General features: G+C 34.7%; 1 protein-coding gene across 3 annotated transcripts in view; it reads left to right on the forward strand.

Moving 5' to 3' along the window:
- Window positions 1-26091, forward strand: part of TBC1D19 (TBC1 domain family member 19) — a 157238-nt gene that overhangs the window by 126500 nt on the left and 4647 nt on the right. For 2 of the 3 annotated variants that reach the window (XM_028847965.2, NM_001260783.1), the window contains 4 exon segments: window positions 11820-11852; window positions 15731-15840; window positions 18049-18140; window positions 23955-24070. In XM_028847965.2, coding sequence (XP_028703798.2) covers window positions 11820-11852; window positions 15731-15840; window positions 18049-18140; window positions 23955-24070 — 351 coding nt within the window. 3 annotated transcript variants of the gene reach the window in all.

The following is a 26091-nucleotide window of genomic DNA, read 5'->3' on the forward strand; positions in this document are numbered from 1 at the left end:
ATTTCTCCTCTCAGGTTGTTTTAGAACTTGCCAGAATCAAGCAGAACTCTTTTCTCTGGGCAATGATTCTGAAGTTACAGAACAAGAAGAGACAAAGACCAGTCAATCTACTGTCCCCGCTTTTATTTTAAGCTCAAGGCAATATGTAGCAGCATTTTTATATTACCCACCCTGTTTTGAACCTCTGCCAAAGATAGTACTACTTCGAAATCTTGACACCTCTGTCACTGCTACCACCAAAACTATTCTGGCTTTCTTGGTCTCAGGGGACCACACATAGAGGTTAGCCTGCAGCTAACTGACACACACTCATTCCCTGACCAAGCCAGTGCTTACAGGGAGGCAGAGGTTTTCTCACCACTACCCCCAACATGCCTATGATTACCTTCCCTGAAGGAAATGACAGGCCATGGTGGCATCAGACATTTTGTTCTCTCACTTCATTTGAAGCATCACCAATGGACAGATTTCCTCTAGTAGATTCACCGAACAGCTAGTGAGCAAAATTTCTGAACTGAGGGAGACTTCTCAGAAGAATTTTATAAGCTTTTTATATTTTTTATTATTATTCAACACATATAAATCATCTTTGTTCATTTGATAAGCATTTATTTAGCCTAGCTCACTGTTATAGGAGGGTGATCCACAGTAAATGATACAAATAAAGCACGTGCTGCCAAGGAGCTTACCTTCTAGTAAGGGGAAAATAAAATCAATCCGTCATAAATCAGTCAACAAAGGATGAATGAATGAAAGTAATTTCAAAGAGTGATGAACTTAACAATGAAAGGGAGCAAAAATTGTAGGAAGTTGGGATGAGCATAGCCATTTTAGATTAAGTAGTCAGGAAAGGTGCCTCTGAGGAGGTGGAATATGAACAGAGACAGACTGTATGGAGTGAACTATGCAACAAAATGGGAGAATGTTCCAGAAGAGAGTACACAGCATATCTGAAGGCAGGAATAAGCTTGATGGTCTGAAGCTCACCAAGATGGCCAGTGTGACTGGCAATAGTGAGCAAAGCATTGACTGATACAAGGTGAGGTAGAAGAGGTAGATGGAGCTAGGTCAGTTAGCGAGATAGTTGATTTGAAGTCTTGTCTGGTAAGTCCAATGTCTGGGCTTCCTCAGGGAGTTTTTAATTAATTTTTTCCTATGAATGGGTTATACTTTTTTATTTTTCACATGCCTAGTAATTTTTTTTATTGTTGAAAATGGAATATTTTGAATATAATGCTGTGGTATCACTAGAAATGGGAGTCTCTCTGTCCCCCTCCCCAAGAATTCATTGTTGTTGCTTGTTGTGGGTTCTAGGTGTTTGTTTAGTGACTTTTCTAAGTTATTTTTATAAAGATTTTTATAAATATATTTTATACAGATATTTTTATAAAGGTATTTTTCATCTTGTATGCTCACTGAAGTCTTTATTTTACTAGAGTAACAGTCAGCCAGTGATTTCACAGATATTTTCTTAAATATCTAGAACCAAAAATAAAAAACACTCTCTCAGTCTTTGCAGATTGGCTGGGTATTGGGGCTCTCCTTCAAGGCTTAGCCAGGCCATTTACAACTCTACCTTAGCCTTCACTTCCTGCTTGCACAGAGCCTAAAAGGTAGTCAGAGATGGAGCCTAAGATCTTCTCGGGTATTTTTTAGATTCCCCTGTATACACAGATGCTTTTCAAAGCCTGCATGCCCCAAGTAGCTCCTTCCCCAGCCTCTTTCTTCCCAGGCTTTTCAATATGTATACCACCACTCCCATCTTTTATTCCTTCCCATAGGTGGCTGCAGCTAGTATATATTTTCCTTTAAATGCTTTTGACAAATGCCTCTTGGCAGGCCATGTCAGTCCTGAAAAAGCTCAAGGATGAGGCAAATAAAATGAAGGCAATCTCCTGAGCCAGTCCCTCAGGTAGCTACTATATAGGTCAAAATACACAACCACAATTTTTTGTTACAGGATCCCCCTGGTACCAGCAAGCTGCATCAGGAATGTGAGCCATGGTCTTCATGGCTGCTACCAAGTTGGGGAGTAGGGTATGATAGGTGGGCAAATTAAAATGCCATATGCTCTCTTACTAAAATTCTTTCTTCACTAAACATTCCCCTGGTTGTTGTAAGTTTTTATTAAATTCCAGAGTTTGATTCTAACAGTTCCTGCCAGCTTAACCATTGCTTTAATGGAGGAATGGGGAGATTGGGAGTTCCCTACTCCACTCTTCTCAGTGACATCTCTCCTCCAATTCCTGATTAATGCTTTTTCTTTTTCCTTTTTTTTTTTTTTCTCCCCCCAAGACAAAGTCTTGCTCTGTCGCCCAGGCTGGAATGCAGTGGCCCGATCATGAACTATTGCAGCCTCGACCTCCTGGGCTTAAGTGATCCTCCCACCGCAGCCTCCCAAGTAGCTGGAACTTCAGGCACACACCACCATGCTTGACTGATTTTTTTTGTATTTTTCGTATAGACAGGATTTTACCATGTTGCCGGGCTGGTCTTGAACACCTGGGCTCAAACAACCTGCCCACCTCAGCCTCCTAAATTTCTGGGATTATAAGTGCGAACCACCATGCCCAACCCTGATTAATACTTCTAAATGATCATCCTGTCTACTGTGTAGGATAAAAGTGTCACTAGAATGTAAGCTCCAAGAGAAAAAGGACCTTAATAGTTTTGGTGACCAACATATCTAGCACCTAGAATCATGCATGGCATAAAGTCTGTGCTCAGGAAACACTATTGATTAAGTGAGGGAATGAATAAGAGAATGAACACAGAATACAGAGGAATAAGAATAGAAGCAAGGAAACCAGACTTGTAGGAAAAATACACATATATCTGACTGACTTAGTTACAAATGATAAACAACCATCATAAATTTGTTAATACCATTTGTTTCCCACATGACAGAAGAAAACAGTTGTCAGTGAATATTGGGTAGGGGAGTTTCAGGACTCTAGAGCAGTAATTCTCAACCAGGGGCAATTCTTCCAACACACACACACACACACACACACACACACACACACACACACACACCAGGAAACATTTGGCAATGTCTGAAGACATTTTTGGTTGTCAGCCAGGGGAGAGGGATGCTGATAAATATCCTATGGTACACTGGACAGCCCCTTACAACAAAGATTAGATAAGGCTCTTAGAAGAAAAATAATCAAAGTACATCATTTTAAATCTTCTTGCAAGTGTCAGATTAATAGTGTAGTTTGTCAACCATATTAATTAAATAAATTTAAAATATCTCATACTCTAAAATTCATTTGAGGTATAACTTTAGACTTCAATGAAAACCTCATTAAAATTTTAAAATAAGATTTTCAGATTGATATTTAAATACGGTTATGTTCTGATGTTTTGTGAAATTTTAACTACTGAAATAAAGTAACAAAACCATAATGTGACATTCTAATTCAGAAAGATAATGGAAATAACTAGAAAACAATTTAATTATTGTCCCAATCTCTATTCTTACTGACCTGTAGGCTACATGTGGAATGAGAATAAACAGAGGAAACGGTTACTTCAACAAATGAATTAAATAAACTGTACTAAGTAATAATATGCTTTCAACTGGGGTGAAGTTGAAGTGAATCAGATGGGCAAGTTATGATACAACAATAAATGCTAAGTATTAATAGAGACAATGAGGAAATGAAGAGAAAATATTTAGTAAGTGCAAAGCATGTTAATATTTGGGGGGTATTTTCTGAGTCATATTTACTATTTATATCTCATCTAGTTCAAGATTTATTTTAGTTGACAATGTTTGCCATTCTGAACTTTGTCAAAGGCCCATAAATCATCACTTTATAAAGTTATTCACATTGAATGGAATAGGCAGTTAATATTTTAGACTTTCTTCAGATGCATAAGGAAAGGCTAGAATCTGAAAATAATTACTCATAGCAGACTTGTAGAACTCTGAGGCCAAATATGAGATGTGCCCCAAGCATCCTGACGCCTGTTGGAAACATGCTCTTGGGTGGTAGCCAGGTGAATGAAACTTGACCCTTGAAAGGCTGAAGTGATGAGAGGCAAAGGGAAGGATTTTGAAAAACTAGCCAAGAACATGACAACCCCTAAGATCAAAGAAATGTTCTAGGTGGTATGCACCCTACAGTGTTAATGGATTCTTCACTGCCTCTTATGCCTCCGGATTTTGTTTGTCAGAATCTGACTCGTCCTTCAACAAAGCAGAATGTGTAGCCTTTTTTTGGAGCCTTAAGCCCAGGCTAATCTTGGATTAGCTGAAGTGTACCTTTATCTGATACTGGCAAAAAAAAGATTTTCTTAGGTTTAAGCTGATATGTAAATGTGGAACTTTCCCTTCTGGGAACATAAAATAGCTATGGGTTATTGAGCATCTGCTGTGGACTAAACACTGGCACACTTTAAATAAATTAACTCTGTTGTGCTTTGTAGTGCAACCCAATGAAGTTGATCTTGTTTATCTCCATTTTCAGAAATGAAAATATGGTTTCAGCAAGGGTTTGTAACTTGTCCAGAGTCACACAGGATTCAAATTCATGTCTGTATAACTTCATTGGTCGTTTATTCTTTCAACATTGAGTTATCAAGAGCCCTCTATCCTATATCTTAATTACTTATTTATAAATTTTATATTTTAGTATTTTATTTGTAAAACTTGATTATATTTATAAATGCTCAAATTTCCATGATTAACAACATTTACTGAGCATCTCATCTGCGGAACACACTGTGCTGGATGCTGAAGATAATACACAATATGAAATATAGTTATTTCTTCAAATAGCTTGTAGCCTAGCTACTTAAAGAGAAGCTATAGATTTCAGAACCTGGGGGAAATGTAGTAAAAGTGGTTAAACATGACTCATCTTAATACTTGCATCCCTTTTTGCTGCTTCGTAGTTCACTAATTAATTTATTGTAAGCTTCCTTATTAAAAGTGCCTCGTCCTAACTAGGGTATTCTTACACTTAGCAGATCCTTAACAAATATTTTTATAAGACGAAAATAATGATAATAATAATGTCTTCATTTCTGACTACCTTAGCCACTTGTTGAAATGTTTCTGCAGTGCAGTGGCTTAGAAGAGGAAGGCAAAAGTGTTTTTTAAGTAAGACTGTCAGGTTTTTATATAATAGCAATCTGCTTTGAGATTTAGTATTTAGAAAGATATAATATGTACTTACACTTTTATAAGGCATCAAAATATGCGTTCTATTTATTAACTTATTTTTCTCTCTGAGTTTTTCTTTCACGTGTCAACATGTTTATTGTAGAAAAGTTAGAAAAGACAGATAAACTTTGTAATTATTTGTTAAAAGTTTATAATTAGTAAAGGAAATAACATGAAACAGCAGAGGCAGAAGGAAGGTAAAAAAAGATTGGTGGAAGAAAAAGAGACTCAACCAAAGAATATAGAGAAAGACTTGAAGAAGAGATGTTTTTTGAGCTCTCCTTCTAGATGTTCCCTGAAACTGAAGCTGGTGGCTATAGTGTCATTGGGAATATTGACCTTCTAATCTGGTTTTTAATTGTTTTAGTTGCTAGAATGCAAAGGGCCTTTAGGTTGTTAAAGAGTCTTACTATTAGAAAATCTTGATAGGTACTGTTTCTTCAAGTCTCACAAATTTTTCCGCATTTCCTCTAGACTTAATTGTTAACATCTAATTTTAGAGTTAGATGATACATCAGAGGCAATCATAGTCCCTTTGTGTGTCAGGCAGGTTACTGAAGCTCAGGAGGTTTGATGACGTTCCTCACATTACCCTTAGGAATTGTGTTAAGCCCACAATTGAACTTTGATCTCCTAACTAGAGACCAATACTTCTCTTGCTGCTTCTGTATCTATGATTTACTCATCTCTTCATTCTGCAAAGATGTATATCATCAACTATGTATGTGGCACCATGAGTTGTATACACAGATGAATAAAATGTATTTCCTATCCTCAGGAACAATCTGTTAAACAGCTAATTATAACACAAAACACAGTGAAATCATAGTGTTGGAAATATGAACAAAGTGCCATGAGAATGCAGAAGAATGAGCATTTAATTATGATTAAGAGATCAGGAAATGTTTGTCTGAGGTTATAGCTGACCTTAATAAGGTTTTGATGGCTAAGTAGGATAAAGAATTAGGATAAAGAATTATCAAGTTCAGAGCTATCAAACTGTGATGATACTGGTGATGATAAATAATCTGGTGTGCCTGTACCACAGAGTGTATGGAGTTAGGAGAGTATGCCAAGGGGAGGCAGATGTAGCTCAGGTTGCAGGACATAATCATGAATGTTTAAGGCCAGATCAAAGGTCTTGAATTTTACTGTGTATACACTTAGCCTATATTACAAGGCTAGAGTGTGAGCTCTATAAATACAGGGACAATGTCATATTTATTTTAATATCTCCAGAGGCTTCAGAGTAGGTTTTTAAGTATTTGTTAATTAGGTGAGTAGGAGCTCAGCAAATATTCGGTAGATGGATAAATAGTGGTAAATCCTCAATGGATGTAAAGATCTTTTTCATGGTCTTATTAATATTTTTGAAAGATAAGTTGAGCTCTCTAATTTCAAAAATTGGTTAGAGACCTGAGAGTTTGGAGGAAAGGATACCAATTAGGAGGCTCTTACAGAACCATAGGTAAGAGCTTATTAGGGACAGAATTCTGATCATGGCAGTAGGGAAGGAAATAAAAGGTTAGAAAATAATAGTGGTAGACTCCCTACAGATGCATATATTCATTCTGCAAGCCTTTATTGAGTACCTGTTATATTCTGGGCACTGTGCTTGGTCTCTGGATACAGAGATACATGAATAAAAAACAGTTCCTATGCTCAAAGGATTTATTCTACTGGGAGAGAAAAAATAAAAAATGATTAAATGACAGTAAGATAGGGGAAGGAATACAGTTAAGTACTGATTTTGTATCAAACATTGTGCTAATCATATTGCATATATAATAATATTTAATCCTCACCACCTCATTGGTATTGTTCCCACTTGATTAATGAAGGCAAGTTTCTCTCCAACCTTTGCTGGGCCGAGAGCAGGAGTACAAATAGAGGACCACCTACCATAAGTCAAAATATTTAAAAGTTATAAATTAGACTCATAAACTGATAAAGACTACTCTATTTTCTTTCCTTGATACATATACTTTGATAACAATCTGGAAGGCGAGGTTTGAATTCAGAATTTTCTGACTCTTCATCCATCCCTAGCCTGTGGTATCCCCACCCACTTCTCATCTGTGGCTCCACTTCATACCTTGGACAGGCTTCATGGACAGAAGCCTGTAGGTCCAACCTCTGTTCACAGCTTCCACAAATAGCCAGCCTTTGGCCACCTCTCTGTCCCGAGGTATACACATTTATCAGGAGGTGTATACCTTCTCTTCTCTTCTCTACCCCACCAAAGAGAACATGCAGGCCCTGGAAGTTGTCTTAGGAGCCTTTGGGCTCAGAATTTCAGAGTCTTGGGTACCTGGGATGTAGTCTGGAAGAAACATGGGCTCTGGGTAAGGGGTACAGCCGGAGGGGGGTCACAGAGCCTTCAGCTCAAGCTACTGTGCCTTAGTCTAAAAGCAGTTATGGATGAGGAAGCAGGTTAAGTAACATACCTAAGCGTACACAGGTAGAAAGTGCTGGAGTCAGAATTGCACAGTGAGACGGAGTAGTACCTCAATCAATGAGGGCAAACCAACTGAAACATGAGGATTGATTAATGAATTGCTTGGGAGGGAGGGATCAAGGCTATCAGGGAGATCTTTCTAGGAAGATTGTTGTTTAAAGTTGTGAAGGAGCAGGGCAGGGACAGGGCCAGAGGTAGAGGAGAACATTGCCTGTAGCCCTTGTCCTGCACCCAGAGGCTGAAGGGGTGGCGATCAATTTGGAGGGATTAGAGCAGTGCTTGTGGGGTACAGAGGAGGAATGAAGACTGAAGAGTTACGTGGTGGTTATCCAAAAGGGACAGGAGAGATACATAATCACATGTAGGTATAAGGGCTAAGGGAGAACAAGAGAGCAAAAATGACTCAAAAGTTTCTTCCCTGAATGACTAGGGAGTTGGTGAGTCATTTACAAAAATAGAGACCAGAAGGAGCCTGAGGATACTGGGCTTTTAAAGTCAGTATTATGGGTTGATAATGAGAATACTGGTAAAGCGAGAGAGAAAACAAGTATACAGAGTCTTGGAGCTATATCGAAGGAGTGCACAGAAGAGAGGACTGCCAGAAACAAAACAAACACAAAAAACTGAGCAGCAAAAGTTTCTGTGGAACAAGAAGCCTGATCTGCTTAGTGTCATCAATGCGATGGTAGACCCAAGTTTGAGTGTGAGGCCATTAAGTACAACATACAAAGAAGGGAAACCCCTGGATTTAGCAATCAGAAGTTACATCCGTAGGGATGGGAAACCATTCGCAAGCATTTGAAGATACATAATAAGGAAGTAGAGGAGGTGAATATAGATAGTTTTAAAAAAAATTAAGCCTGGCTTCAAGAAAATGAGATTAGAGATTTGTTTGATGGGAAAGTAGGATCTGGGAAAAAAATTGACTACTACTTCTTCCTTCTTCCTTCCTTCCTATTTTTTCTTCTTCTTTCTTATTTCTTCTTATTATTATGTATAAGAATATTTGTAACATCCCTGGCTGAAAGGATGCAGTGAAATAGGAAAGACTAAGGATATGATTACTTTGATAAGATACACCCACCCCTTGCCTCTACTCTGCTTCGTTAGAGGAGTAAAGAGCAGATCCCACCACTATCCAGCTGAAGACCAGCTGTCCTCAGTAAAGGTAACCCTGTTTATGACAATCATCACATGAAGCTACGGCTTCCAGGTCACCCTTATCAGGTGATTCTCACCTCCACAGCTTCAGGCCTCTTTTATCAGTAAGTCCTCCTCCACCCTAGCCTGGCCTTGTCCTCCTTCTCTCCATTATTTTTCTTCATAGCACTTATTACTATCTGACATATATTCACTTATTTTTATTATGGTTGTTTTGACCCTGATAAAATGGCAGCTACAGTTCTTAGAACAGTGTCTGGCACATCGCAGGGACACAGCACATGCGTGTGGAATGATGCACGTGCAGCAAGGAGGAAGGGACGGTTGATGGGGCAGGAGTCCAAAGCAGGGTTTGGCAGACTTTTCCTTTAACCACTCAGATGGTAAATATGTCACGTTTTGCTGGCCACAAGCAGTCCGTATCCCATATTATTCTTTGTTGTTTTTGAAATAATCCTTTAAAATATGTAAAAGCCATTCTTAGCTGACAGGCCACACATAAACAAGCTGCAAACCTGACCGCTGCTTGCCAGTCACTGTGAAAGTCAAGGAAACAAGATTTAGAGCACAGATGAAGATGTTGGGTGAAAAAGAAAATGTATACATCCTCCTCTGGACTGTGAGAAAACAGATGAAATATGAAGAATAGACAAGGGAAGGAGTCCATGTCAGTGGCGTCAGCCTCCTAGTGAGGAGAAAGTGAAGTCTACAATTAAGTGTTAAACACTTGAAAAGGGAGGAAATTTTGAAAGAATGGGATGGCTAATCATATAGAGAGGAATAAGAAAACTGATACACAACATAAGATTCAGCAGAAGTTGGAGAACATGAATCTGTGTGCTAGAAGACTAGAGAAAATGTCGATCCTGAGAATTTTAACTTGTGAGCTTAAAGCAGTGCTGCACAAAATTCTGCACATGGTTGGCCTGGCGTACCAGTTCAGAATAATTTGGTGCTTCTCATACTATTTTTGATAAAATTGCTTCTAGAAACAACAAAGAAGTATGAACTAACTTGTAAATGATAACATCAACAATTAACATTTGTTTATTAATAAATAATAGCCTAAGCGATTTAAATAAATAGTGTAGGCCCTAAGCTATTTATTAATGGCTAAGCTACAACTGTTATCTCATTTAATCATATTACGTGAGTTCTAGTGTTATCTCTGATTTACAGATGAGGAAACTAAAGCTTAGAGAAGTTAAGAGACTTACGCAAAGACACACACACACATACACACACACACATACACACACACACAAACACTCTTAAGTGACAGAACCAGATGAACACAACTGAGTCTGTCTGACATCCAGTCCATGCCCTTATCGCAATAGGGTGCTGATAATGCATTGATACCAATATGAAAGGAGTTTCTACTGATAGTTCTAGTCTTCACACTGTCATGTTCAGCATTTTTATATTGCTTTTGATGAGGACATGTATACTTATCAAATTTTTCAGTTTTGTAGAATCAAGAAAACTAGAGAATGCATTAGATAACCGAATAAGAATTCAGGATTATTATCTCTAACTGGAGTGGTTCACCAAAGAAGAAATGTAATAGAGATAAAATTATAACCCTTTACTGAGGTCCAGGAACAACTGTCCAAGTACACTGTCTTAGCTGTTGGGTGTATAGGGAGGAAAAATGATTAGAGATTTTAGTCACCTCATTTTAAGGATTGCACTGAACTGTAACTTGTTCAGAAGAAAATAAAATAGGGAAGCTGTTCAAGACCACCTTATCTAAGGAAAAATTAAAGAAACTCATAAAGTCTTGGAGCAAGAAATTGTGATGGTGATGGGGCAGGAGACAGAGTAGTGTCTTCAAATATTTCTGAACGTTTTCACATAGAAGATAAATTAGATTTCTTCCGTGTGACCTTTGTGGTCAGAACTAAGAATAATAAGTAGAAATTTCAGGGAGCCAGATTTTGGCTCACTCTGAGAAAATAGCTCCTTCCAAATTAAACCCATTCAAAATTGTAATGAGTTGCATTGGTAATTAATGCTTCGGCTATTGCTGGACATGTTTTAAACTGCGACTGAACTATCATTTATTATAACTCACTCTGTATGACCTCTAAAGCCCCTGCCAGCACAAAATTTTTGCCTATGAACATGTCAGATGAATAAAGCATTTCTATATTATTTTTCAAAAATGTAACTTAGCAGCTTTCTTCTGTGCTGTGTTTGCAACCTGATTTAGTAGTGTTAGCTATATGGTGGTATATATTACAAAACTTCTGTTTTGAACTAAGCTGTACAAATTCAAATTTTTTACTTGGAATGTGAGAAGATGTTTAGCACACCAAGTTAGGCTTCGAGTATTTTTTGAAAAGGATGTGTACTTTACTTCTGTATAATTATTGCCAAAGATTATACTGAATTTGTATCATATTTCTGCCAATATTTCTTCTAAAGCCATATCCCATGATTAATTTTCAGTTAGTTTACTTAACACCCATAGTGTTTTCTGTAAAGCAAATGTTTTCAAGAAGTGCCTTGAAAAGCTCACTTATCTTTTAGCATATTTGATTCTAATATACACAGTGAAGTTGTTTCAGGAGGGACATAATCTATTGACTTTCTGAGACCATTATAATTAGTTCTTAAACTTAATTCTGTGATCTGTCTTGTTATGTTTTTGCCCTGTTGTTTTGTGTGTGTGTATATGTATATGTCTGTGTATGTATATGTATGTGTACGTATGCGTATGTGTATATATACACACATACATATACACATATATATACACATATATATTCAGTTTTGATTTCTCAATATTATCAATAGAATATTAACTGGATATATGTTTTAAAGCCTCTAGTTTACTTTTCCGAAGGTATCAAAAATTTTTTTTATTGTTTACTATCACTAAGTCTTTCTGACATTTATGGACAAAGTTGAAGCAAAAAATAGAAAACCTTTATAGTTTCAGTTTTAATCCTTTAAAGCTTACCTAATAATCAGTAGGCCTACTACTTATTGAAAAAGAAATCCTTTTTTTTTTTTTAGGTGTTATCCCTTTTCATGGATTTTCAATGTATGGTAAGTTGGGCTTTAAAAACATCATAATGTACACCATAAAAACATACAGTGTTATCTGTCAATTTAAAAAATAATGACTGACAGATATAATTATTTTACTATAATAAGACTATAAAGGAAAGAATAAAGTGAAATACATGCTGGTTTCCCATAGGGGCTTAATTTTTAAAAATTACTGTTTTTATTACACGTTAAGGAAATCACCCACAAGTTATTATGAACATTTTAAAATGTTGAGTTTAGTAGGCCAGGTGTGTTGGCTCATGCTTGTAATCCCAGCATTTTGGGAGGCCTAGATGAGAGGATCACTTGAGGCCAGGAGTTCAAGACCAGCCTGGTCAACATAGCGAGACCCTATCTAAAAAATAAAATAAAATGTTGAGTTTAGTATTTTTATATGTCCAATTTAAAAATGTTAAAAATAAGAGGTCACCGTAATTGGTTAGGTGGTGATTGCTTGACAGATTAGAATTAGAGTATACTGTGAAAATGGTCCTGTGGTTTACCATTTTTTAGTCCAATGGAAACTAGAGATACACATTAATATTTAGCTCTAGTTTGCAGTGAGCCGAGATCGCGCCACTGCACTCCAGCCTGGGCAACAGCGTGAGACTCCGTCTCAAAAAAAAAAAAAAAAAAAAATTTAGCTCTAGTAGGTGTAAAATCAGATTGCTTAAATTCCTAAAGTAATTCTCTTAAGAGTTTTTTAAAAATAATAGGTCAGAAAGAATGCTAAGGAAGGGACAACACTGAGTTTGAGCTCATGATTTCTCCAGGCTACTGATATGCACAGCAACAATTACATCAGAGCATTCAGTTACCTGAGGTGCATGTGGGAGATGCATGTTCAGGCTTGAGAGCTCTGAGTGCCTCCAAGGCCTCATGTGTCATTAAATGAGGAATGCAAGAAGCTTATGAAGATTAGCAAAAGCAAGAACTCTCTACACCTTAATGCCACTTAATTTTTAAGTTTTTAAGTGTTACATATAAACTTATTAAAGATTGTTGTCCCCTTTATTTCTACCCCTACCTTTAGAATGAACAGAAATACATTAATGTTTCGCCTTTGTACCAAGAATCTTCAGTAAACATTTTTCTTTGTAAACATCAGTGTTCAACATCAGATGGTCATGGTGAATGACATAACACTATCATTCAATGAAAAAGAGTCAAAGTACCTAGGGACTTTATGCTGTACTTGGTGTTAGTGACAGGCTTGAATTATAGGGTACTCAGCTTTATTCTCTTGGGCAACCACAATTTCATAACATAATACGTAATGTTATAGTGACCTCACAGCATATTTCTCTTATAAATGTGAGGAATTTAAAATAGAAAACCAAAAAAGATTAATAATATAAACTTTTACATCTAATAATAAAAATGTTCACCTTTTTATCTTTCTACTTTAGTAGTTCCAACTACAAAAATTTTTCAAGTAAATCATTTTTGGAAGTTGTACTTGAATGATTTGGAGGATACTTGATGTCATGAAAGTTTAAATCTTTTAGAAAGATCTTCTGGTGTTTAAAATATATCATTGACTCAGCCTCTGCCTATTCACATTTATGATCATTTAAATAGGCTACAGTTTATACACCCAAGGGGAAAGCATTTGCTGACAATGATGCAAAATGTTTGATATAGAATTTATTTATACTATTTTAGAAAACTATTTTCAGCATCCACAAAAACTTTACCAGCAACCACTTATTTAGAACCAGTATACAAAAATAATCACAAATCATCCCTAAGGAACTCTAGTTAGTACTTTGCCATTTCAGTTTTAGTTACTATATTTCTTTAAAATTATAATACTTACCTCTTTTAAACATTGATACAGATCTTTAGTGATAGGCTGTCATTAAAAAGGAAACCAAAAAGATAGTAATTTATTTAAAAATTTACTCAGAATTCTTCTGTAATTTTAAATACCTTCTGCTCTTCTATTTATGCAGATTAATGAAGTTTTATTGTAGGTGTATAGTATATTATGGTGTCATAAATTCCTACAGTATAGTCTTTAATTGGTTTAAAAGATAATTAGCTAAATTTATTTTTATGGAAGAACCAAATAGGGAAGGATGTTTAAAATTAAAAATTAAGTCATGTAGAATCTTTTTTACATATAATCTATAATGGACTAAAGCTTTTCCATTTCATAGCTATATAAAGGAATTCAACATAAACAACTGTGGCATCTTGAATAAAAACTAATTGTAAATTTCTTTTATATTGTGTATATTCATATAAAAGTGCTTATTTTAAGATTCTCTTTTCATTTCTTCACTGGAAATTTTTATTAATAATTACTGAATCCATAACATCTTCAGATTCAGGTTATAGGTTTTCACATATCAATATTTAAAAATTGGAGGAAAAAATTTGCATCATTTTTTTAAAATAAAGAAGTTCCAAACCTTCATCTTAGATTTATAATAATAGCATATATATTTGTACCACACTGTTGTTTCTTAGGTTGTTATTGCAATGAGAGCATGAGTTACTATTTGTAAATACATGAAATATCCTAATTTGGGCTATTTTTATAAGTAGCAATTTATTTAATAATAAAATAAGTTTTAAAATTTGTCTTGAAATAGACATACCTGTCTTTTTAAAATTTTTATATATAATATATATTGTATATACATTTTTCTATATATATACAAGTATTTATTTTTATATGAATTTAGATATTTACCACCAAAAGTGATTTCTCATTTGCCTTCAGAAAAAATAAAAATTCTCACTTGCAATGCTAATTTTTAATGACTTATTTATCAGTAATACTGTGCATTGCCCTTTATCCCAGAAAATTGAACTTTTGTGTTTGAAAGAATTTAAAATATTTTACTATTTTTCCTTTTACTTTGTCAAAAAGAAGAGAGCTCAACTGGCCCACTGATTTCCTTGCTTACTTAGTGCTTACTGCCCTCAGAGCATTACCAACAGGTTACAGAGCCCCAGAAATTCTTACTTGTCCAATACATATTGTTTGAAATTACCCTGTAAGGCATTTTTTATTAAAATTAATATTTAAGTAATGCAGTTGTACCTATCCGCATTATAAATTTGTTTCTATGCTGCCTAAAATACTTGAGGCTTGAAAAGATGGAAAGCATGACCACCTTTGTCAGTGTAGAATAATCACATGCTCAGGTAGGTCTCCAGTCGAAGATTAGGACTTTCTGACATTCAGCTGTGGGATGTCTGGTTGTGTTGACCCAGCTGTGCTTAATTGCTACAGACTGGGGGCAATCAATTCAACATTCATTAGAGAAATAAATCCTTTCTGCCTACAGATTGTTTTCAGTTGATGAATATATATGGGGATGTAGCGATAAAGACCAGTAGTGTACAGCTATTACTCAAAAATCTTTATTTTCAAATTGAATTAATTGAAGACCATGATTCTAAAAGTCATAAATCATCTATTTTACTTACCTGACTTCCAAAATTAAAAATTTTGAAATGTGGCCTGAATCCTTTGTGAGAGAAAGTGAACATAAGCTGCCTGGTTGTTACTTTCTTATTACTTCAATTTAAAAAAGGAGAGATTTGATTTATGTAGTTTTTATAAGTTATGTGGAATTTTTCATATTTCTGTATAATTCCATAATGTCATTCTTAGCCATCTGTTAAATTGGGATTATAATAGTTTGTAATATACTCCTTTCTTTATAATATTTAATGGCTGTTTGAACTTTACATGTGCATATATTTCCCTCTCAAAATGAAAAAAAGTAGTATGATTTTAAACTTGTCTATGAGTGTATATGATTACTATAAAATAGTGATTTATAATGTCATATTTTATAAATTTATCTTAAAATTTTAGTAGTTCTGCAGTATTATAAATTATTTTTTTCTTTCAGTTGCACCACTTTGTTTTCTATACCATGAACCTTCCAAATTGTATCAGATATTCCGTGAGATGTATGTGCGTTTTTTCTTCAGACTTCATTCCATCTCTTCTCATCCTTCTGTAAGTTCATAAGAAAAACTGGATCAAGTTAGGTTGGACTGTAATCTGTTCTTTCTTTCTGTTAAGAAAAAGTCTTCTACTCAGATTCTAATGCAACACATTTTAATTTGTGATGTCAACCAATGTGTTTTTATTGCAAAAATGACAAGATGAAATTGATATTTAACTATTTTGGTAATAATTTAAATGGAAAAAGTCTCTTGTCAACTACATTTAAATGATTTTTTTTTTACATATTACAAGAATTAGAATGTCTGTATTATTATTCTTAACAAAGATGCCTACCTTCTTTTCTGATCTCTTATCTACGAGATGAAATAAATAATATATTATCTCTAGTGCTGTAGAAAAGTCTACAAAGCACTCAGTGTAGTTAGTGCTTGGCTCCCAGCAGGTGTTCTGTAAATAAATGGCTGTTGTTGTTATAATTATTATCATCATTCTTCTTTGTTAATGAAAATCAAACGTTGAATTGTCACTTGTTTGCCAATTTCATATTTGGCTAATTATCAGTTATAAAAGTACATATTTTCTTTGTATTCAATAAAATAATCCTTTGGCCTACAACCATAAGAATCAAGGAAAAGCATATATATAGGAGTTGAACATTTTAATCTGTTTTATTTTGGCTGTTCCTTTATCATATCTTTTTTTTTCCTTTCCCATAAACCTGACTAAGAGCAGTATTTATTTTATTTCAGTTATGCTTTTTTTCCCCCTTTGGACCTGCTGTGGGTAACATGACTGCTACTCCAGGTGAAACATTCAATTGGAATATATGTCAGGGCTACTAAATTTCCCCAAAGAGGCAACTGTATTATTGCTATTAAATTAAATAGCTGTTCTTTATCCTCCCATTGTAAGGTTATGTATTCCTATTTCACCTTCCTCCATCTCCAGTTTTGCTCTCATACATTGCTAGTGAAAGTTGGCAAATCACAGAATTCCAGGATGTCACAGATAAACAAATGAAGCAACACCAGTTATCTTGGGTTTCTTATCTCTAAGAGAACTTGATTTTGTTCTTATCTTACCTTAATATTTAATCTGGAATAATTAGAAATATGACCAATAATTAAGATCAGTAATTCTTTTCTAATACTCATTCTAAGTATCGTATTTTTACTCTCATATTCTATGCCATTTTATGCTTCAGAGTTTAAAAAAACTGGCTGCATAGTACATACCCATGGTGTTCTCCCTGTGCAGAGCACTGAAGCCTGGCACTGGGCAACTCTGGGTATTTCTTCTTTATCTCTGTGCTGGTGGCCCTGGGTATCCTTTTTCAGTGAATTGATTGAGTCAGTCCTGCCCCTGTCCTTTTTTTTTGTGATTCAGTGGAGTGAAAACTTACAGGCAGTCACCTCCTTTTTTGGCTTGCAGCCAGACTGAATTATTTGGAACCATGACAGTCTTTTTTTCTTTAGAAATGCAAAAAGAGGATTAAAAATTCCTTACAAAGATCAACTCTGAGGAATGCTAAGCTGCAAGAAAGACTTTATTCAGAGTTGTCAAATAATAAATGTACTTGAAAAACCATCTGCTTAAATTGATTAAGTTTTGTACTTCACAAAAAATGCCCTTTTAAAAACAATAGATTTTAGTTTTAAAAAAATATGTGTATACTAAGTAATCAAACATTCTTGTTCAATAATTTCCTGATGCAAATTTCAAGCAGCTAGCTGCTAGTCTTTTCCTGGGGGTAGATTTCAAAGAAAGAGTGAGAAAAGCAGGCGATGTTTTCCCTAGTGAGTGAGGCTGGAGGGGAAGGGACATATGGAGGGAGAATGAAGGTGGCTATATAGCACTAGGGAAATAACTGGAAACTGGAATGCATTCAGATAAAAACTAATTTTGCTGAGGTTAAGTAATAATACGTGGCTTGCAAAGTGGCAAGTTTTCTGTAAGGTGATGTTTTCCTTGGACTCTCCACATATTACATACTGGTTTATGTGGGGAGCATATTGTGTGAAAAGGGAGGCTCCTTAGCATATCTGTATGTGTGAGTATAAATAAAGAGAAATAAAGTTTATGTTTAAACACAATGTTAGAGAGCCATTAATACATTTCCTGTTTTTGACTCTTAAACAGTATAAAGAATATTTATGTTCATAGCCTTTCTCATTTTCCATTTGAATAATTTGTTGGCATAGTTAATTTTTAAATATTAAAATATCTATTTCTCTTATGATTCATTATTATATCCAGGGTATTGTGTCACTCTGTCTGCTGTTTGAAACTCTTCTTCAAACTTACCTTCCCCAACTCTTTTATCATCTACGAGAAATTGGGGCTCAACCGTGAGTACTTTTCTCTCCTAATTGAAGAATAGATAGTTTCACAGAAAGCTCTTTTTTCTTCATTGTAGAGCACTTGCAAAGATGTAATTTTTCAGAGAAATTAAGCTAACAATTTTCCTAATAAAACTATAATTATCAAGTAGTAAATTGTAATGACATTGTGCCAAAAATTCTTGAAAGAATTACCAAAATCCTAACAAAGTCTTCTTTACTAGGATTTTTGTGTCTGGTACAAGAGTCACCAAAATAAACCAATTTCTATTCGTAATGAAAGGTGTCAGCCAAAACTGAAGCAAACATTTGTGGAAACAAATAATACCTGAAAAATGTGATCATACCAAACTTAAGTCAGTATAGGCCACAGTTATCAGAGAATTACCTAAGAAAACTATAGAAGTTCAAGTTGGCTGTCTTTTGTTAAAGGAAAGCAAATCAGGTACCTATTAATGGTTGTACACTGTGATTTCTCCTTCCTAAAATTTGAATTTTGTTCATTGGTCACAGTATGAGTTATAAGTGAATATGTATAGTATCTCTGGACTTCAAGATTATTGGTTTTCTCTCTCTCTCTTTTAAAATAACAGTGTCTAAAGCAAGAGAAATTTCCAAATGATTTATCAATGTTTTCTTCCTGTCTTATCTGTGCAGCTATTTTCTCCTATTAAAGAGGGTATATTTGAAAAAAGTATTAACTCCTTGAGGCCACAAAAGAAGTTAGTGGGAAATAGAATAGTATAGTATTTGTCTTCTCCACTCTTGAATCCATAGCAAATAGATAGCTGAGTGGGTGGAAATTTAATCCAGATTCAAATTCCATTTCTGTTAAGCTTTGTAATCCTGGTGAAGTTTTTTAATTTATCAAAGCCTCAATTTCTTTATGTTAAGATAATTCAGTTTATTTATCTTAAAAATCAAGAGAATTAGTACCTTGCAGAGTTGTTTAAAGATTGAATGATTATAAAGATGGAGATAGCAATCAAGATGGAGATAGAGATAGATAGGTATATAATCTCGTTTTTATAAAGTACCATTGAATTTCAGCCATCTTAGAGATGGCCTTTATAAAATAATACCTCATATCATCCATTGATAATACTGAGCGGATACCCTTTCCTTTGTAGCCATTAAAAAATAAAATTCTATTCATGATTCAGAAGCATTTTATATGAGCATAAGACTTTCATTCTTAAACTTGTAGTAAATTGACTTCTTTATGCTATTGTGAAATGAACATTGGAGTATAAGTAGGGTTTTCTTTACTAGGATGAAGACATTTAGTTCATTACTAGAAACTAAAATGATATTTTTTCTAGCCTATTTATATACTTTACATATTAAAAGAAATAAATTTATTTCAATGACATGATAAACATTAAAATTCCTATGTAGGAAAATTGTAAAAATTCTAATTGTCAAGGTAGAAATCATTTTTTTAAAAACTGAAGCTTTTGGAAGCTTTTTAACTTTGAATTTGATTTCTTTAATAGATACAGGACTACTTGGGTTATCTATTTCTTTTTGAATAAGCTTCAGTAGTTTATGTCTTTTACTAGGTTATCATATTTATAAACAAAGTTATTCATACTATTCTCTATGCTTAGCCTTTTTAATATTTCTAGGGTTAGTAGTGACATCATTTTTGTCATTCCTGATATTAGTAATTGTAATCTCCCATTTTTTCTTGATTATTCTGGCTACAGGTTTATCAATTTTATTCGTCTTTGAAAGAATCAGTTTTTTGTTCCATTGATTCTTTTTCTCTGTTGTTTTTCTGCTTCGATTTATTTCTACTCATATTTATTATTTTCTTCTTTTTGCTTGCATTAGATTTATTTTGCTCTTGTCTTTCTGCTTGTTTAAGGTGGAAGTTAGATCATTGATTTGGGGACCTTTCTTTTTTTTCTAATATAAGCATTAATGTTACAGATTTCCCTCAAATTACCTCTTTAACTCCACCCAACAAATTTTGATATGTTATATTTTCATTTTTATATAATTAGAAATGTTTTATAATTTCTCCTGTGGTTTCCTCTTTGAATATGGGTTATGTAAAAGTATGTTGTTTAATTTCTAAATATTTGGAAAGATATCTTTCTTCGTTTATTTCTGTTTTAATTCTGTTGCAGTTAGACAACATGCTTCATATGATTTCAGTTGTTTTAAATGTGTTGAAGTTTGTTTTTGGATCCAGAACATGATCTGTCTTGGTCCATGTGCACCTGAAAAAACTTTGTATTCTGCAAGTATTGGGCAGAATGTCATATAAATGTCAAGGAAATCAAGTTTGTTAATAATGATGTTCAAACCTTGTATAAACTTACTAATTTTCTGTCTACTTTTTCTATTGATTATTGAAAGAGGAATGTGAAAGGCTCTAATTATAATTGTGGATTTTGTCTCTGTCTTCCTTTAGTGCTGTATTTGTTTTTTTCTTCATGTATTTTGATGCTTTGTTTTTAGGAGAATTGATCACTTTATTTTTATATAATGTCCTGTTTTATTCCTAGTAATAAATCTACTATGTCTGATATTAATATAACCATTCCAGCTTTTTTAAAATTATAATTGCATGATACATTCTTTTCTGTTCTTTTACTTAACATATTATCAATATCTTTTTTTAAGTGGGTTTCTTGTTGAAAGTATAGTTGGGTCTTCCTATGTGGCAGTCTGTTTCTTAATTGGTATGTTTATACCATTTATATTTAATATAATTGATATTATTGAATTGAAATCAACTATCTTTCTAAATTTTTTTAGTTGTTCCATGTTCTCTTTATTCCTTTTTTCTCATTCTCTACCTACTTTTGAATTGAACATTTTTTTATTCCATTTTATCTCCACTATTAGATTTTTATACTTTTTAAAGTATGTTTTTGATGGATGCCATGAGGTTTACAATATACTTCTTCTTTTTTTTTTTTTTTTCTTCTTGAGATGGAGTCTTGCTCTGTCGCCCAGGCTGGAGTGCAGTGACGCGATCTCGGCTCACTGCAATCTCACCTCCCTGGTTCAAGCAATTCCCCTGCCTCAGCCTCCCAAGTAGCTGGGATTATAGGTGCATGCCACCATGCGTGGCTAATTTCTTTTTTGTATTTCTAGTAGAGATGGGGTTTCACCATGTTGGCCAGACTGGTCTTGGACTCCTGACCTCAGGCAATCTGCCTGCCTTGGCCTCCCAAAGTGCTGGGATTATAGGTGTGAGCCACTGCACCTAGCCAATATACTTCTTTAATTAATCACATTCTACCTTCAAATAAATTTCAGGCCTAGATGGCTTCACTGGCAAAATCTACCAAGCACTTCAGGAAGAAATGATATCAATCCTTATTTTTCTCTGGCTACTATCAAGATTTTTGTTTTCAGTTGTCACCACTTTGATTATTCTATATCTAGGCATAGATTTCTTTGGATTTATCCTTTTGGGAGTTTGCTAAGCTTGAATTTATAAGTTTATGTCTTTTGACAAATTTGGAAGTTTTGACCCATTATTCCTTTAAATATTTTTTTGTGCACCATACTCATTCTTCTTTTCTTCTGGGATTCCAGTGACACAAATGTTGAAACTTTTGATATAAAAGAAAAAAAGAAGATGAAGAAAAATTAAGTTTATTATTTTCTCACAAGTCCTTGCAGGTCTATTTTTTTTTTTTTCCATAGAGACAGGTTCTTGCTTTGTTGCTCAGGCTGGTCTCAAACTCCTGGCTTTAAGTATTCCTCCTGCCTCAGTCTCCCAAAGCACTGGGATTACAGCCATCACCACACACAGCACTTCACTTTTTCTTAATTCTTTTTCTGTATGGTGTAGATTGAACATTTTCTACTGATCTATAGTCAAATTCTCTGTCTCTTTCCTCCATCATTTTCGTTTTACTATTAGATCCCATCTAGTGAGATGTTTTTGTGTGGTTTTTCAGTTCTACAATTTTCATCTGGTTCTTCTTCATACAAAACATATTGAACTGTACACTAATAAGGGTAATTTCTACTATACTGTAGTTTCCCCTTATCTGTGGGAGATACATTTCAAGACCCCCAGTGGATGCCTGAAACTGTGGATAGTACTGAGCCCTATATATACACCATGATGTTTTTCCCTATATATACATAACTATGATAAAGTTCAGTTTATAATTAGGCACAGCAAGAGATTTACAATAACTAATAATAAAATAGAACAATTATAACAATATGCAAGCATCACTACTCTTACTCTTTGGGGCCATTATTAAGTAAAAAAAAATAATAATAAGGGTTACTTGAACACAGGTGCTGTGATACCACGACAGTCAACCTGATAACCAATGCAGCTTCTAAGTGACTAACGTGTGGGTAGCATGTGCAGCATGGATACACTGGACAAAGTGATGATTCATGTCTGGAGTGGGACTGTGTGAGCTTTCACCAGGCTACTCAGAACAGCACACAATTTAAAATTTATGGATTATCTTTGGAATTTTTCATTTAATATTTTTGGACTGTTGGTGACCACAGTTGGCTATGGATAACTGAAACCACAGAAAGTGAAACCATGGGGGGACGACTATACATAAATTATAGCACAATAAACTTTATTTCTAAAAAGCTATGCTATGTTATTTCTATATTGGTGGGTGGGGATGCGTGGCACTATTCCTCAAATATGACACTATGAGAATTTGAGTAAAATGAAGCTAGCTGAAGTTAATAATTTTGACTTTAAATTCAAATGTATTTTGTAAGTTATTAAAATTCCAGTGGCCCAAAGTTTCTTTTGTATATATAAAGAGATATTCTAAGACCACCCAAAAAGCTTAATTAGTCAATACTAGTGCCTACATGCACTTTGTTATATTAGAACAATAGTTAGACAGTATTGAGGAATTTCTGAAACTTGAGGATCTTTTTCAGTCTTAAGATAATTAATACAGTGACACCAACCAAGGCAACCTCTGGGTCCTTTTCTGTCTTTTAAGAGAATAGCACAGATGTTTATTGACATAATATGATAATTCCAGCAAGCAGTTTGGCTAGCACCTGTCAGGGACAGTCAAATGATATTAGATGCTAATAGATAATACAGAAATGTGAGGAACTAGTTGATCTCTTAAGGCACCAGGGCCAAAGAGTTCATTTCCTGATTTCAGAGATAAATTGTTATTGTAACATGACCTACTTGTAAGTAGTGAGATCTCATACATCTTGAATTTTTTTAGTGAAATAGAATTTAATTGAATTTTCTGGCTGATCTTTCAGAGTTCTATAACCTCCTAACTAAAATGAAGAGTTTGAAATCAGAAATCTGTTTCTAATGTCTCATAGCTTTAAAACTATTTTTGTCCTTATACTTGTTATTTTATTTTATTCATCCTATATAGCCATTTGACTGAAATGTAGAAAATAATTTATTAAATTGAGAAAATATGAAGGCATTGAACAATCTTTCAAGTATTTTGAATAAAAATTCAAATTATTTTGGATTGCCTGGAATTAAGACTATCAGAAGGTCAGCTCATTGATAGCTAAGTAGTATACACTCTAAAAAACAGAATGTAGAAGTGGGTTTTATAAAGGCTGACCTCTAGAATAAAGGAGGACCCAGCATGTGTAATTCTTCCTCTTAATACTTTGAGACCACTAATTTGAGGATTTATGGTTTCTCATCACTGCACTTTTGCAGCTTTCAAGAAAGTACTTAAGTTTTAAATGCCCAGGTTATTTCTAAGACTCTTGAAAGAGTTACCTTAACAATAGAATTGGTTGGGTTCTTCTGATATTGCATTTTCATAAGAAAATTTCAGTGGTAAATTAATTTTTATTTTTCCTTGCTTATAGACTTCGTATATCATTTAAGTGGATGGTTCGAGCTTTCTCTGGATACTTAGCTACAGATCAGCTCTTGCTTTTATGGGATAGAATCCTAGGATACAACTCTCTGGAAATTCTTGCTGGTAAGAGTAAATGCTTGTTTGTAAAACACGTGCTGTTTCTATAATAAGGTCCCTTTTCTTCCTAACATTCACCACCTGTAACTGGAATTTATTTGTCATTTCTAATGCATGAACAATTAATAGATATATCTGGCTTTGAAGATAAGTACCAACAAAAACTGCAGTCTTGATATTTTTATGTAACTGCACAATACCAGCCTACTTCTAGTCTTTCTTCCTAGCTCCCAGGAAAGTTCATTTTCCCTTCCCTTTCTGTCTCCCCTTTTAGTCCAGCTAGGTCTCACTATCGCCCAGCACCTATGAGGCCTGTGCAGCAGAGTGTATATATACTTCCCTTCTCCTCTGGACTCCCCTGCTACCTTAGTAGTCTGTTCTTTGCCCCATCTCAACACCTAAGATCCAAACTGAGGCTAAGCCTCCCTGCATGGCTGAAACCTCAGCTCTTCTGTGTCTGTTTATAAAAGAAGTTAAAACCTTTTCCTTTTTGCTAACAGTCTCTGACTTCCTCCCTGGTGGCTGAGTTTCCCCTTTTATTCTCTCAGGCCAAAAACTATTTCATCTTTTTTTCAGGAAGTCACAAATTTATCTTTTATTTAATAATTAAGCAGTTCTTACAACAGATGTATGCCCAAGGCAATTATATGATTACAAAGAGGGCATATATTTCTAATTAATTCTATTATTTTGCTTCCCTTGTACACAATAGACTCAATTATTTTATTATTGAGATTATCAGAATATTCAAATAATAATTACAATGTTTTCACAATAGATAGGAATCAGAAAAGTTGGCAGAATGTTTCCATACCTTAAATTGATAGCATTATAAAATCACCTCTCTGGGCTGCTGTGGAAATAAAGCTTAGTTGAAGAAGAATATGATAGGAAGATTCTCTAGGTACCATATTAACATATTCGGGTTTTTTTTGTTTGTTTGGTTGGTTTTTTTTGAGACACTCTCACTCTGTCGCCCAAGCTGGGGTACAGTGGCATAATGTTGGCTCACTGCAACCTCTATTTCTGGGTTAAAGTGAGTCTCCCTCCTCAACCTCCTGAATAGCTGAGATTACAGGTGCCTGCCACCACACTCAGGTAATTTTTGTATTTTTAGTAGAGATGGGGTTTTACCATGTTGACCAGGTTGGTCTGAAACTCCTGACCTCAAGTGATCCACCCGCCTTGGCCTCCCAGAGTCCTGGGATTACAGGTGTGAGCCTCCACGCCCAGCCTTCACATATTCTTGAATGCTGAGAAGTCTATAGTTACAGATACTGGGTAGCATATGTCCCTGGGTGATAGTTACCCTGGTATAATGAGAGATATCACTGATTAATATTTTTAGCAACTTCTAGTTTTCTTCTCTCTCAATTTTTAAAAAAACCTATACAAATATGAGTTAGGAAATAATGGTCTGCCCTCATTTCTTTTGGCTGAATGGCAGTAGCATATATAATCTAGCAAGAGAAGGAATCCTCAAGATTGTTGAGTATAACTTTTTCTAAACATTGTTTACAAGCTGTTCTTATCCTCTGTTGGGACACTTCAGTATTGGGCAATCCCTGCCTTACCTGGTGGCCCATTTCATTTCTGGATAATATGGCTCGTTAAAATGTACTCCTGTTATACCAAGGTAATTATCACGTTCTCTCCACTCTCACATTTTTGCCTGTCCCCAAAGTCTTCTATTTTCCAAGCTAAGTAGCCTTGTTTTCTCCTGTCATTTCTCAAGTGAGAGAATTGTAGACTTTTAACCAAATGTCTGTCCTCTGAGCGTACCAGAAAATTTGAAGAGTACTGTGTATAGCACTCAGTATCATTTTAAAGAGACATTAAAGCATGTTTAAAAGGAGGGCTCAGTATAAGAAAATACTTTTTAATAATTAGGACTTTCAAAAAGTAGAATGGGTTCTTTAACTGTGATGTGAAGGGTCAAGAGGTTTCATACCTTGAAAGAAACGTTGAATTAGAAAACCTTCAAGCCCTCTTTCTATTTAAATTCTCTCATTCTGTGCCTTATCACC

Source organism: Macaca mulatta, chromosome 5 (assembly GCF_049350105.2).
Source record: "Macaca mulatta isolate MMU2019108-1 chromosome 5, T2T-MMU8v2.0, whole genome shotgun sequence".
NCBI classification, from domain to species: domain Eukaryota; kingdom Metazoa; phylum Chordata; class Mammalia; order Primates; family Cercopithecidae; genus Macaca; species Macaca mulatta.